We start from the raw sequence: 14,417 nt of genomic DNA, 5'->3' as shown, positions 1-14,417 counted from the left end.
TTAGAGAAACTGATGATGGTGGAAAACACCGAAACGTATTTTAATTGATAAATAGACAATAAATGACTGAAGCCCAGGAATTGATTTTGATTTGGGACCAAAATTAAGCAAAGGCAAATTTTTTGAACCTTCAGAAATCCTCCCCATGCTAAGACAGCAGAAGTCCTCAGAATTTGATCTGCATCCAGGGACAAACTTTTCACAAAACTGATTTTGCAAAAAGTTTAAAACCTGATGCATTTTCTGAAAGTTAAATCGCGAGTTTAAAGCACCGAATTAAAATATGGAATATCTAATTCGGTGGACACATGTGGCGCATTCGGAAGACTCCTAGAAATCGTTATAGGTGATTTCCCGAAAAACGTAGAATGCAGAATTATATACGAAAGTTTTATAAAATTAGGAAAGTTTCGATTCAAATGCGAGTTTCTCGTTTGCGTTCTGTAATAAAACTCGGCGCAAAGTCGTATTTATTTGTATGAAACTCTTTCCAATGCATCGGAAGAAAATAAACGTCTCTGCGAATAAAAAATCATTAAAGACAACGACTAGCGGCCAAGTTCCTGAATGTAATTTTCTTGTCAAAATTTTATTAATATTTTTTATCGAATTGCCTGGTTTGGAGGCTCGAATTTAACTTTAATGGCAAAGTCTCACTGTAAATACTCTTGATAAATTTACAATATGATTAGTAAATCAATATAATAATTTCATAGCGCACCAAAGAGAATTAATAAGATGGAACAAAAATAGTTATTGTCTCGAGTTGCAGCTTCACACTCCAAAACCCCTCAAATCCCCAAGATTCCTAACGGAGACGTGCAAGAATTTAACTTTGGATTCGCCAATAAAATTCTTTATGTTTCCTTTATCTATAGCAAGCTAAATCTTCCAACTGGTAACTTGACCCGTTTTTCCAAAATAATCCAACATTAAACTAGAACGTTACCCGAATAAATTACTGATAGTATTAAAATGAGCGGATGGGATTTTCGCATCGAGTTTGGATTAAATTTGGAAAAATCATGGAAGTATATAAGTATGAAAGGAAGGTTTGATAAAACTTGCACTGTATTCAATCACTCAAGAAGATTGAGTGACAAAACAAGTGAAAAAGGGCCCTTTGTATGATTTGTTTTTTCTTTCGGTCTCCGTGTCATAAAATTGCTTAATATACATGACACGTTTTGTAAGGGAAAATCCTGGACGTTGATGATTTTAATATCAACCAATGTCAAGGAAGTGTTTGACAATTTCAAGTTTTAAGGGTGAAACGACGAGAGGAAACAAACGCTACCCTTTTAATAACGCTGAAGCATTTTATTTGTTTAAAAGCATTTTGATGTTGAGGTTTTTAACTGATATTTTATTTCAGTACAATGCCACATAAAATGATACGAATAGCAGATGATCAATTAAACTGTTTAAAAACAATGTTTAATTTGAACTGTTGGCCCTCAGACTTAGCCAAATTACTTTATAATAGCTTTTTGAATTAATGTTAGTTACTATTCAAGAAGTGAATAGCTCTAGGCTCTCAACACCCGAAAGATGGCTCTTCGTAATAAAAGCACGAAATCTGTCACAAACAGAGTTCTTCACTATCAGGTAAATTTATTGGACTTTTTACCTTTTAATCTTTGCTTCACTTCCCAGATCACGTCGAGTCACACTGAAATATGAAAATTAGCTGCAAACTAAACTTTTTAACATTTGCTAAAACCGCCAACTGATTATATTATTAGGCGAACTTAGACTTTAATTGTTCGCTAATTTTTTCGTATCAGTTTTACATTTTTTGCAGTATTATCCAAGATAAAATTAAATAAACCGACTGAACTTTCGAAGGAAAAGTTAATTATTTTTGTTTAGACAGTCGTGAAGTTTTTAATATATTTAAGTAGCTCGTTAAGCTGCTTAAAAACTTTTTACACTTAAAAGCAGTTTAGAAATTTTCGGGGACTCGGTAAAAACTGCAACATCCATTAATAATACGTTCTGAGCGGGGAGTTTTTAATTACCTTTACTAGTAGGGTCTGTAATTCGCTTAAATTACACTGAAGTGGATACAGAAAATTTATTTATACATGAGCCAGCTTATAACTACACTTAATACCCATGGAACTATCTAGAGGGTTTTTCCCGCATTGGTATTTAGAGAGTCAAGTTAATAATGAGTCAAAAATTATGATTAATTTTTCTGGACGTGCTGCAGTTATTTAATCATCCACATTGAAAAGCCAGTGCGTTATTTGCAACCAATGGGTACAGTAACTCAAAAAAAAGAGATATTTGAGCCCATTTCTTTTTGTCCAATTACGCTACTTTGTCATTCCCTTGGACCCTGATGTGTGTATCTTTTGTATTAGCCCTGTCCTTCCGATCTGTCGCAAATGATTTTTTTATCAGCAAAAATCGAAGCCAAGCGAAGCTACGAGAAAAATTTGGCAAAGGGTCGGTCTTCCGTTAATAATAAATGATGACAAAAAGAGCATCTCAAAAGTAATAATGTAGCGGACATTTTCATCTCCATTCTCCCCATATCGAACCTAGGCTCAGGTTTAATTACCTTATTTTTGTTTATTTTGGATGTACGTAAACATACATAATTAATGGGGGTATATTTAATGTTTCCTTCGACGTAGGCAGCATTATAGAGTAAACAAAACATATCGTTGCTTATTAAAAGCCGGATAAATTGATGATTTACCAATTTCCTTAAACACGCTTGTAAAAATCGTTTGATAGAGCGTATTGTTTTGTAGGTTTAAGCGAGTGTAATTTACTTGGCAATTATTTTTTTACAAGTCAGCATATATTTTCTTCTGGAAAATCTCCCCAGGCGTTTAAAAAACTAACAAAATCCTATCATTTAACTGGAAAAGCTCTTTAACTGTCAAACCAAATTTTGCTGTAATGTTAGTTTCACAGTCAGATCTAGTTTGCAACGAACACTTATAAGTTGTGCAGAGCTTTTAAAACTTAATTGGAACTTAGGTGACACCGTCATTCAAGATGAATATTTCAGTTTTAGCAAGCAATGCATTTTGCAATACTGCAAACGGTTTTGGATATTTTAATTGTCCTTGCAGACTCGCCGCTTGCACTGAGAAGTTAAACTTTGCTTTTATTGGATTAATTATTTTGATAAATACTACAGTGTATCTTTTTATAGACATCAATAGGACTTTTGACATTGTTTGGCACAACGGTGTGTTACAAAATCTACACCTACTAAAATAAGTAACGAAAGCAAGACATCTTAAAAAAATGCATTAAATTATCAGTTATACAGTTATATGATCGAGCAAACATTACAAGGATAACGGAAAGCGCATGCAAAATTCCTTTTGTCTTACAAGGCATAAGATTATTTATATATTCGTTTGATATCACCCTAAACTAAGTGGATCTCATTTAACTACTCAATATACTGTTTAAGTGAAAGTGATAGCAACGAATGAACCAGTTCTATTTGTTCCAGGTGATAAATATGAGGCAGTTTCCACCGACAACGGCTACAAAAAATACATGATGCTCAAAATACGAAAAGTGAGCAAGAATGACTTCGGTTCTTACAAGTGTGTAGCAAAAAACTCCCTTGGGGAAACGGACGGTGTTATCAAATTAGAAGGTGAGACCCTGTCTTAATTAAAAATATATGGAGCTAGTTTTCCCTTTTGTTTTTATTTCCGCTTATTTTTCCTTTGCGATTCTCGAGGGCCAACACTCGGATCTTGTTATACTTCATCAAATAAACTCAATCAAGCTAAATAAACTTTTTTTCCAGAAATTCCGGCACCAACTACTATCAAGATCATCACGCATCATAGTACATCTCAAATCAAAAAAGGTAAAGTGGAATCAGTTATCTGGTGTAAAACATCGGCATTTCTGTTAAAAACACAGTACAAAATAGTTAGTTATTTCAGTTGGCGTCATCAAATAATATTAACCGTTGCCCTAGTTTATGTACAATTTAAGTACATTTTTACCTGGCTAGATAAAAATGCAACTGGGCTTAATATTTAGGGGAAACTGACTGATTAATTCAGTTTGTTTTTTGAGAACACCAAATCAATTAATTAATATGGTCGTGGGTTTTGGACCTAATAATTGACAGCTTTCCCTAAACCTGCACATCCTCTCTGATCTGCAGAATATTAGAAGCATCACAAGCAAAAACTTGCTGCGGGTTCTAAGAAAATTCTCCTCCGTTGTCTGTCTGAAATATTTCCTTTACATGAGTTCGATTGGCAAACGCTCAAACTATTAGATCGCCTGATTGCAATTTCAGCAAATGTGCAAGCACCTCATGTGCACTTGTAAACTTCAGTTTAAACCACTGTATATTAAACTGTGCTGAAGATGGTCATCTCGGTAAACTTTTCGTGAACGGAAAAGTGATTGTTTACTAAATTAGTTCCGAGGTGAACATTATGAAAAGTTACATTTAATTTCATGCCAAATAGATTCTTCAAGTTTTCCCAAGTTCTGGTTTACAAAGTCAACGCAAACTTGCTGTTGAAGTTATCAAATATGAAACAGATTGAAAAGCAATAGGGTAGGGTCTGAAAATTTGAAAAAGGCCAGTCCAATATTTAAAGTAGCAACCGAATAATGTTAGAGAAACAATTTTATTCACACGGAATGCGGCAGAAGGAGATTTAAAAGTTTGAGTAACATTTTTGCAGCAAAATTTCGTTTTCTTCGACAATTGAAAAGAAATTATGTCTGCAGGTACGTCAGTGCGAGGAGAAGATTCCAACTCGGAGAACAAGTTCGACGAATCCACGATAGCAGGTCAGAGAGTTTTTCTTTTGTTAGCTGTTCCCCTTACATAAAGTTTTTTTATTAGTTTTAAATCTGAAACTAAGTTATTGGTTTATTAAAGTTACTTTTTATGCGCGTGATATGGGTGACAAATCGACTATGAGATTTTGTAGAAACATTCACTAACAACCCGTTTTCCGTCTGGATAGCAGTTTTAGAAAGAAAGTTAAAATATACGAATGCAACGAAATGTATACCGCGCAGAATAAATAGCCTTAATATTATCAAGCTGAACTTTGTTATTCTCCAAATACACAAACCGTAAAAGGCAAAATGACAAAAATCTATTGTGATTCAAATTGTCGGGTAAATAAGGCGAAAACGTATTATTTCCTGCATTATTTAACTCGCAGCGTATTCCAGACTTCAACGCCACCTTCCCTTAAAATATTTCTACTTCAGCGACCTTTCAGGCTAAAATATTACGTTGCTTTTACGCAGAGAAGTGCTGTTGATATTTCGAGCCGATAGAAAAACGAAAATACTCATAAATGCAATAAATATACTGAAATGATCTTATCTAGGTGCCTCTGATATCTGAGAGGGAAAACATAAAAATCAGCCAATTGAATCGTACAGAATTGAGAAACCGTAATATTGGAAATGGATCTTTAAATGAGGGAAACTGTAATTTTATTTCAGTCAATAATGCACGGAATAGACAACTTAATTGAAAATTTCATATTTGGATAACATATATTGGAGTCAAAGTGAAATGTGCGAATAATGTAAAAATTCTAATACCTAGCAGCACTTAATAAAATATCCATATAAAGCTATTTGAATATAAATTAATACCGACAGAAGTGAATTCGAGTGGAGAATTTAAGGTTAATTGATTCAACGTGAAGCAGAATCGCTGAAATAACTTATGACAATTTAAACAGCTAACCGAATGGATTCTTACATCTCCGCCTACCACAGATTGAATAAATGATGTAGCTGAAAAGAAATTTCAGTAGTGTCGTGCTCTTTTTGGAAAAGCTAATTATACCTGAAATTTCAATATTAGATGCGTTGTCGGAGGAAAATGGATCTAATCAGTATTAATCAAAGCATCAGCTAATTACCGGATCATTAATTTGTGCTTTTTGAGGAAAATTATAATGTAAAAATGCTAGCTTTATTTTGCCAAAGATGTGCTCTGTCAAAGAACAAAGAACATCTCATATTGCAGGAAAATAAATAACATTTGCTGAAGGCAGTAAACATGCCGCATTTCAGAAATATCCGGCTTCCAGTTTGAGTTTAGATCTCGGATAGACGCGTGAGAAACGCTAAATTGAAGCCAATTGATTTGAGTATAGTTCTCAGAAGCGTATTTGGCTATTTAAATGTTCCCTTTTCTTCCAAATAAAACGTTTCTTTTGGAGATTGATTTTATACCGTTTTCTTTGCCATATGGAATCAATTTGATAGAAGCCACTTCAAGTGGAATATTTAAAAGCTGTATAAAATATGGAGACTCGAATATTAGTTAAATCCTTCTAGTTGACTCTGTTGAAATAATAGGATGAGTTTATGCGGTTTTCTTTTTCCAGAGTACGAATACGAGAGCGAATATACACTGCCATCGAATGGGCCTCCTCCCATAAAGGAGCCTCCTGTAGGAGGGTCAGCTGGCTCAAACGTATTCGCCACTGTCTCCAGCTTGCTCTTGTACGTAAACCTTTACTTATTCGTATGTTCCTATCTCTATAAACTAGTTTTAAGGTGAATTTAAGTCTGAAAATTCCTGGATCTTGAAGAGTCAATTTCATTAAAGAATATTTTTTTATCTTTTGTCAAAAGTAGCTTAAACGAATTTTGCTATATGATTTCTAGTAATAAACCAAGCCTTCGTTTGCTATTTGTAGGTTTAGATATTAATTCATAACTTTTCAGTAATAACTGTATTCGTTAATGAAAATATCGCTCTGAAGATGTCTTTGAATTCTCAAAGCCCTGAATAGTTTGTAGGCCCTTTTACAAAACTGATTTAAAATGTAAACTAATTGTCGTCAAAGGACGTACTTTAAACTCAACGATCTCGTCATGAAACTTCAAGCTCGATGTAACAGTTTCTGGTATTATAACTCGGTCGTTGGAATCAGTGAGTAAAAAAGTTGCCTCATCGACATAATTGTAAAAATGCTCAGAACGTGTAGATGTATATTTATATTTCAGGACGAAAATGGGAATATTTTCTTAAGTGTGAGTGTAGATAGTTAGGAGATAACTTTTGTGTGGTTTAGTAAATTGTGTATTATCTATTATCTGTGTATTGGTGTAAAAGGGCCGTTTATTGTTAGGACTTAGACAATATCGATGTAAATTGTATATTAATGCATGAAGGGTTTTTTTAAAGTGGTTGCAATATGTATTCTGGCGTAAAATTTCCAAAAATCCCCAATAAGAGTTACAAATCCAAATTGACCAGGTTAAATCAATCAATTGTCAGTTTTACCTAATGCTTTAACGAGAAAATATCGAGCGCTGCTTTTTAATTTGAAATGAACAAGGCATAAGCCAGAGCACCTGCAATCTGTAAATGCAAATCCTGTTTTAAGTTTGAAATTAGCAGATACTTCAGTTTATCTTAATGTAAATACCTTGGAAGATCTAACATTTCAACTCCGGCATTTCCCAGATAACGAGAAATTTAATCAGCATTTTAAATGGCTGTCGTGGGTTGGTTATTACCTTGAATAAATGAGCAAGAAGGGGCATACAGGATCAAAATGGGGGAATATATTTATATTAATGAAGGTGTTAATGTGATGGTGGCTAGACTTTTTCAGGTCCACTAAATTGCCGCCTCTGTAATTAATCGAAAATATCCCCTCAATAAATCATGATCAATACATACGGTTGTTCTTGGAACGCTTACTAATTTTACGTGCATACTCCTTTTTATGGCTTATTTCAAATACCGCCAGTTCAGAACGCCCATAAAATTGCCAATGACATAGGGGATAAAGTAACACTCCGTTTAACGCTTCGAAGGTTTGCTTTTCGAGAATATTTGAATTTTAACACTTAACAAGTAGTTCTCGAACATCGAATATGCTCTTGACTCTTCGACTTTCTCATCATTAAACAGCTTCAAAAGTCTCTGATTTTAGTCGACGTTTAATGGCATTTTTTGCGATGGCTTTATTTCCGAGAAACATTTGGTTTAAAATTTTTCCTTCTGGGGCAAATATCTTGCTCTTGCAAATAAGCGGATTGTCTGGCGTAACCGGAGATGTCTGTCCCAAGCTATTTGGCATTAATAGAGACGTTATTTTGAAATTTACTGATGTCCGCGGTTAGAGCCAATTTTCTTCGCAAGTTTGAGCGTTTCTTGCCGGCAGTTAAAAAAATATACTTTCGTTGAACCAGATATTAGTGTTACCGCACGGTTTTAAAGAAGTTTTAATTACTGTTTAAGGTTAATTAATCATTAAACTTCCGTTTCGCCCGAAGGACAAGCAATAGAAAAAGATCGACAGTTATTTCGTCACTGCCAGAAAATTTGCGACAGTCTATGTCTTGTGTAATTCATGTTGGGCTATTTAAAAAACCTATTTTTATACCAGAATACACGATTTTGTTTGTGTAACATATCGACGAAGCTGAGACTGAAATTAGGTAAAATCATTGTAAATACTGTAAAAAGTCTATCGCAAATTGTGCAATGAAACTGTCATGCGCCTGTTTCTAGTCAGGACGTTAAACAATTGTTGTAATCAAAGTCGCGTAATTTTTAGAAAATCTGACTACAAATATGTGCATGTTTAGCTAAAATAAAAATGTAAATTAAAAGTACAAAGTGTATACTGTAAACGCTAGGCTTGAAAAGAAAATCGCACTTGCGCAGGGTGAGCAAATTTGATGTGATTAGAAGAATTTTTCGAACTTGCTGGAACATTAAGTTCGCAACTTCCAAGTTTTGCTTTGGTCCAGGTGAAATCCTTCATGTTGTGTAAAAAGCATTTAATGTAAATAGCTAGAAAATAAGACCGTTCACACATGTAATACTGCCCAGAAGAAATATTTTTAGCGATTTTGCTCATTCTATGCATGCAGCGATAAAATGAAGAAACTGCTGATCTAATATTAAACCCATTAGTAATCATTGAATTTATATTGTATTAAGTTTGGAATCATGTAGGATTATTAAGTAGATTTCTTAGGACTGAAAGTTGCAATCAAAGTTCTTCTCAACTACTAGCAGAATGCGTGGTGCAAGCACAGATTATTTTTTCAGACTTTTTCATTCATTTTCCTCTAAATTAAATGCTTTCGGATATGCGCTTTGGAAGCTACGCCCAGTTGGTTAAGACTAATAGGTCCGAAACCGATCCCGGGAGTGCTTTGCTCACTTTGGAGTGTCATAAATACGTTTGTACCACGCATTTATGACTGAGAAATCCGTCAAAACACTATTTTCCATACTAGCAGAATGTTATCACATCCAACATATCAATGGGAAAGTTGTGACTCCAGTTAAAGTCGGTATCGAACGTTAATTTCGACGATATTCTACAAAGACATCATTATGTAGCATTTTATCATATTTGTACTATAGATCCTCGTTGAACAAACTTTTAGCCCTAAATGTATATTTAAATCAATGCCAAAAATAGATATATTCGTAAATGCAGTGAAAATGGTTTATTTCCACACCGATATATTTATTCCCGAAATATGGTTTCCATTGCTTTTTATGGCCAATTTGTAAAAGTGCTGAAATGAAAACCTTGCGCAGAAATAATGCATACATTTCAAAGTCTATAATTGAAATCGATTTTGCGAAAAAAATGGGCTACAATTCTAAAATTGCCAGCCAATGTATAAAACAAATTCGGGCTGTAGTTTATTATACCCTTTATAATGACCGTCATCTTTTTCTAAGGTAATATCGCTCGTAAGGGTTGTTTTATGTTTGCTTTGCCCCATTCAAACATAAACGTTCGCTGTTGCTCAACTTTTACATCCCAAAGGCACATCTACACCTGCCAACATAATAGTCTGGGCCAATCAACAGTGTTTTTCACGATACCAGTATTATGCAATTGGAGTAACGCAAGGTAAGTACGAATTTTTAATACTAACAAAACATTTTAGCGGTAAATTAAGTTTGGCATTGTTCCTAATGCAATTTTTATGTAATTGATGTTAGAATGTCTATATAAACTACGAAACTGGCAATGGCATCATTGATACTTGAGTGTCCGAAACTCCCTATTTCTCATCAAAGAATATTTCCAATTGAGACTTAATGAATTCAAATCAAATTGAAACTCGAAGTGCTTTCGACCTAGAAAACTTGACTGCATACCACTCTTTTAAATATTGATATATGCAGACATAGTCCGCAAGTTTGGGCCCCGTAGGGAGAAATAATGGTCTGTGAAAATTCGAATAATGAGCTATGCTGCCGTATGGTAGCCGGAATTGAAAAGGTAGCGTATTCTGGAATAGAAAGCTTATAAAAATGATAATTCGGAACTATTGTTATATGGATTAATAGTTCAGCTTTCTACGAAGCTCTCGAACTTAGTTTGGCCTTTGTTCTATAGTGCAGGCAAGGAAAAATTGATGATGCCGATATGTCAAATGGCATCCACTTCAAAAGGCGATTAACAGTAGTTCTGCATATATTGACGACCTCCATTCGCAATAAACATGCAATATTAGTCGATTTCAGCTGAAACAATTAGCAATCCACTGACTGACTCGGTCATTAGTTCAGTAGATTTCATTAATTTTAGAACTTCAACATTAATTTGCAATATTATATTTGTGTCTGTCTGTTTTCTATGCGAAGCAAATTCGAACCATCCATATTCTATAAGTAATTGCAGTTTTATGAGGCTGGATAGTGTCTATTCTTCATAGGAATTATACAGATTATGTGTACGTATGTTTGCTGACTCATTGTGTCTACTAAAGGCATAACTCAATTGAAAATGTCCAATGAAAAAAAAAAAATGAAACAAGATTATTAAACATTAATTGTAATCGAAATGTATTTCAATGCAGCATGTGCATGTATAGGTAAATTCAATTTCATACGTTAAAACTCGAACGCAAAATACGTGCAGCTTTTTTAGAATAGCATCGAAATTTTACCCGAACAATATTCGTTGATTTTATTTTATGACAAATTTGCGGTTTTTCCCCGTAATCAGGTTTTACATGTGAACAATCAAAAATGTTATGCAAATAAATGTACAAGTTAACTTTCAGAGAAAACACGCATAATTAACATTCCCTTGTACAAATGCAAATTCGGTGCTTAATAAAGTTCCCAATCACGCTTTCACATTTAATGTTGCCCTTTGTACAGCCAGTAGTATTTAATCGAAAACCTTCATATTTTCCACTCACATTGTCCATTAAAGGTCAGCCAATGACTAACTCAAACTAGTGCATAAAAACAGCAAACTTAAACAGATAGAAAGTCGATATAATGAGCCGAGCATTACTAGAAAATTACTTTGATAGTTTTCAATGAAACCTTTCCGCAAACAACATTAGGCCATAATAATGGTTTCTTGATTATTATTAGACTTGCGGGTCTATTCCCAGACCATACCATTAAAGGCATTTGGCCTATGTACTGTTTAAAAAAATTATCAATTAATATGAGGACTAGTTGAAAGATTACTTTTAGATCATTTTTTTCAACGATTAAGCAGTTTAATTAACGTAAACACTGCAACACAACTCATTTTAAATTTAATATTTACTTGTTTATATTAAAATAACGGCTGCGTTGTATTCCAGCCTCGTACTATGCATTAAACGCTGCTAGATGAGGCAAGTTTCCAAATACATGAATGAATTTATGGGGATTATCAGTATTTGCGTGACTGAGGGGCGTATATTTAAAGCAAAAAACTCATTATAAGGCTGACCCTTTTTCCTTGTTATCTAACAATTTGGTAGGGCCATTCAATGGGTGTTAAATCGGGGCATTTGGATGGCCAATCAGGGGCAACGAATTTGCGGCCTGGTTTTCCTGGAATCGGGGCAAAGATCGAAGACAGAAGAAAGCTAAGAAATATTTGTGAAGAAATTGTTGTGGGCATATGCAGTCAATGCAATAAATACAATTTCAAATCAAATCAAAATATGCTTCATTGTCAGAGAAAATCTGACAAAGCAAATGGCACAGAAGAACATTCAAGAAAGAAGAATTCAATAGACAATGCCACAGACAACAGCCCAGCAAGGAAGTTGAAGTTGTTTTTTATTTTATAAGCTGCAAACACTTTGCTACCAGAACACAGTTTCAACCGAAGGAAAATATATGCATGGTACAGATCTCGAAGCACTGTTTAGATTAAATTAAGGGCAGATTTTTCGCGTTTATGATTTTTCAAAAAATGTACGATTTTCAGCTTTTAATTGCTACAAACATTAATTTGCTTTGATCTTAAATAAAGTGGCAATTAAATTAATGTTTTGGCAAAACTTAACATAAAATAAACCATTAAACAGAATGAAGGTAAAGAATACCAAAAGAAAATGATCGGTCGTTAAGTTTTTAGAGGCCTGTAAATTTTGCCTGTATAGTTACAGAATAGACCCGTTAAACCCATGGTTTTTGTTGATTTTAAGTGGTTTAAACTAGAACAATAACATCGAATGAGATCGCAAAAAGTAGGTACAGCTAAAAGCATTTTGAAGTTTATTATGATGTGATGCTTATTTTAACGGTAGGAGTTAAGTTTGCATAAATCTAATTTAAAAGGAATTCTGGCCATTAAGGGATGTATGTTTTACCACTAATAATAAAGCAGAGTTCGGTAAAGTACATTTAGAAATTATATTGTTTGGAACAACTTCTGTCTCTTGTTCGATGTTTGCAGCTTTTCAAAGTTTCTAAATAATACATTACCCCCTTCCAATATTCGCGAAAGTTTACTCTTACAAAGGATTATAAACAAAGCTTAGCGGAATATTGCATTGGCACTTCATCAATAATTTAGCAGGACATTATTATGTGACAAACAGAGAGGCAAATGAAGGCTTGATTATTTCCATATTTTTCATCACACGTAAATCACCACAGTGCAAACAGCACACTGCATAAAATCAAATCCAAATCTAGTTTAGAACTAGTTCCAACTTGAATATGTGCTGCTGCGCGTGATATATTTGTGTTTCCACTAATAGAGCCAAACTGGATGCGAAATTCCTGCAGAATTATAATGATGGGGTTGAGTTAAGCTCTAGAGGTCATTATTTGACAATGCTACTCGTTTTTGATTGTCGATTTAAGTTCCTTGAAGACGTTTCGACAATGTGAACGACTCGCACCTTCAGCCAATGACATGGAAAATGAGCAGTAGTAAATCACTCCACATCCACAACCAGCAATAGTTTATGATCATGAACTCATTGTTAGGAAAGAAGATTTTTAAATTATTTAGTGGAGTGGATCCTCTGTGCCCTGTTTGGTAGTTTGGTCTTGTTTTAAATTAATGAATTATAAATAGCCGCCGTCTCATGGTGAGAAAATTTACCCTTAGGCAGGATGATAAACGCACCTCAAGGTAAATTGCTTTGACTCCTCGTCAATAATTTAACAACTCATGATTAAAATCTGGAAAAATATTCAAAAGCCACCTAAATATTCGCGAGATGTGCCTGATTATTCCTGAAAGCTTGACTCATAAAATTTGCTAGAATTTAGAGAATTTCCTTGCCAATATTGTCGACTACATGTTGAAATGTGCGTTGCATTGGATTCGATTAAAAGTACATGCATTTTCTGGGGAGAAAAGTGAAGTCCGGAAACTCACGACAGGTCGTTTAGAGGCGGAATTCAAAATCAACAACAACTTTCCTGCAAATCCCGCCTTAAAATTGCCGCAAAAAATGCCATTTCCATGTCCAAATAGACAAAAACCAGTCCAATTAATTTGAGTCTCAAATTTTTATGGGTATTTAATGCAAAATTTTTGGGCACCACATTTCGTGCAGAGAAGAATCTGAACAAGAAATTGATATCAATGAAAGCATCCCGAGATCTTCAAAACAAACCAAAAGCGCGATTTAAGAAAGGCGCGTGCACGTACTAAATGTGCGCAATGGTCAGTTGAACTTCTGCAGACCGTGAGCGCTTTGAGAACAAAAAAGTTACAAATGTGCTGGACAATGGAGGATCTGCATTTGCTGGCTATTCTGAGGTGGGTTCTAAACCTTAAACGTTGCTGGGCATGTGTGGTGAAATTGGAGCAGTTGGTTCGGGGGGAGTTTGGAGAAATGGGCAGCTCTTGGACAGCTGACAGGAAGCTTCCGAAATGAGTGACGAAAGAAAGTAGCTGGTGTTAAATCGGTCCAATCGTAGTCACATAGCAAATCTCTCGACGGTAACGTCCTCTGAAAAGCTTTTCAGACCTGTGGCCCTTTCGACGTGTCCCCATGTCCCATAGGAGTCAAGCCGCTTGCTTTCCGTCCACGTCGCTATTCTATTGTTGTGTAACGTTTGTCGTGCTGGATTTTCGCGTTTCCAGCATGACAGGTGAACTGGCGCGGACCTGGGGGAGACTCGTATGTACAGCTGTGTCGGAATGATTTGTGAGGCCCGTCGGGACGCCCGCCGA

At 34.8% G+C, this 14,417-nt stretch overlaps 1 protein-coding gene across 3 annotated transcripts in view; it reads left to right on the top strand.

Moving 5' to 3' along the window:
• LOC109541153 (neurotrimin) overlaps positions 1 to 9,460 on the top strand; it is an 87,627-nt gene extending 78,167 nt beyond the window's left edge. For 2 of the 3 annotated variants that reach the window (XM_048670453.1, XM_019909920.2), the window contains exons 8-11: positions 3,485 to 3,634; positions 3,791 to 3,853; positions 4,741 to 4,803; positions 6,375 to 9,460. In XM_048670453.1, coding sequence (XP_048526410.1) covers positions 3,485 to 3,634; positions 3,791 to 3,853; positions 4,741 to 4,803; positions 6,375 to 6,550 — 452 coding nt within the window. In that variant the 3' untranslated portion in view covers positions 6,551 to 9,460. The remainder of the gene's footprint in view (positions 1 to 3,484; positions 3,635 to 3,790; positions 3,854 to 4,740; positions 4,804 to 6,374) is intronic. The other variant, XM_019909921.2, reaches the window with a different exon arrangement.
• The last annotated feature ends 4,957 nt before the right edge of the window (positions 9,461 to 14,417 follow it).

This window comes from Dendroctonus ponderosae, unplaced genomic scaffold (assembly GCF_020466585.1).
Source record: "Dendroctonus ponderosae isolate FM_Combo_2020 unplaced genomic scaffold, Dpon_F_20191213v2 Dpon_F_20191213_1, whole genome shotgun sequence".
Lineage (NCBI taxonomy): Eukaryota > Metazoa > Arthropoda > Insecta > Coleoptera > Curculionidae > Dendroctonus > Dendroctonus ponderosae.
The sequence above is the reverse complement of the archived record's forward strand: the minus strand, read 5'-3'. Positions and strand labels throughout refer to the sequence as shown.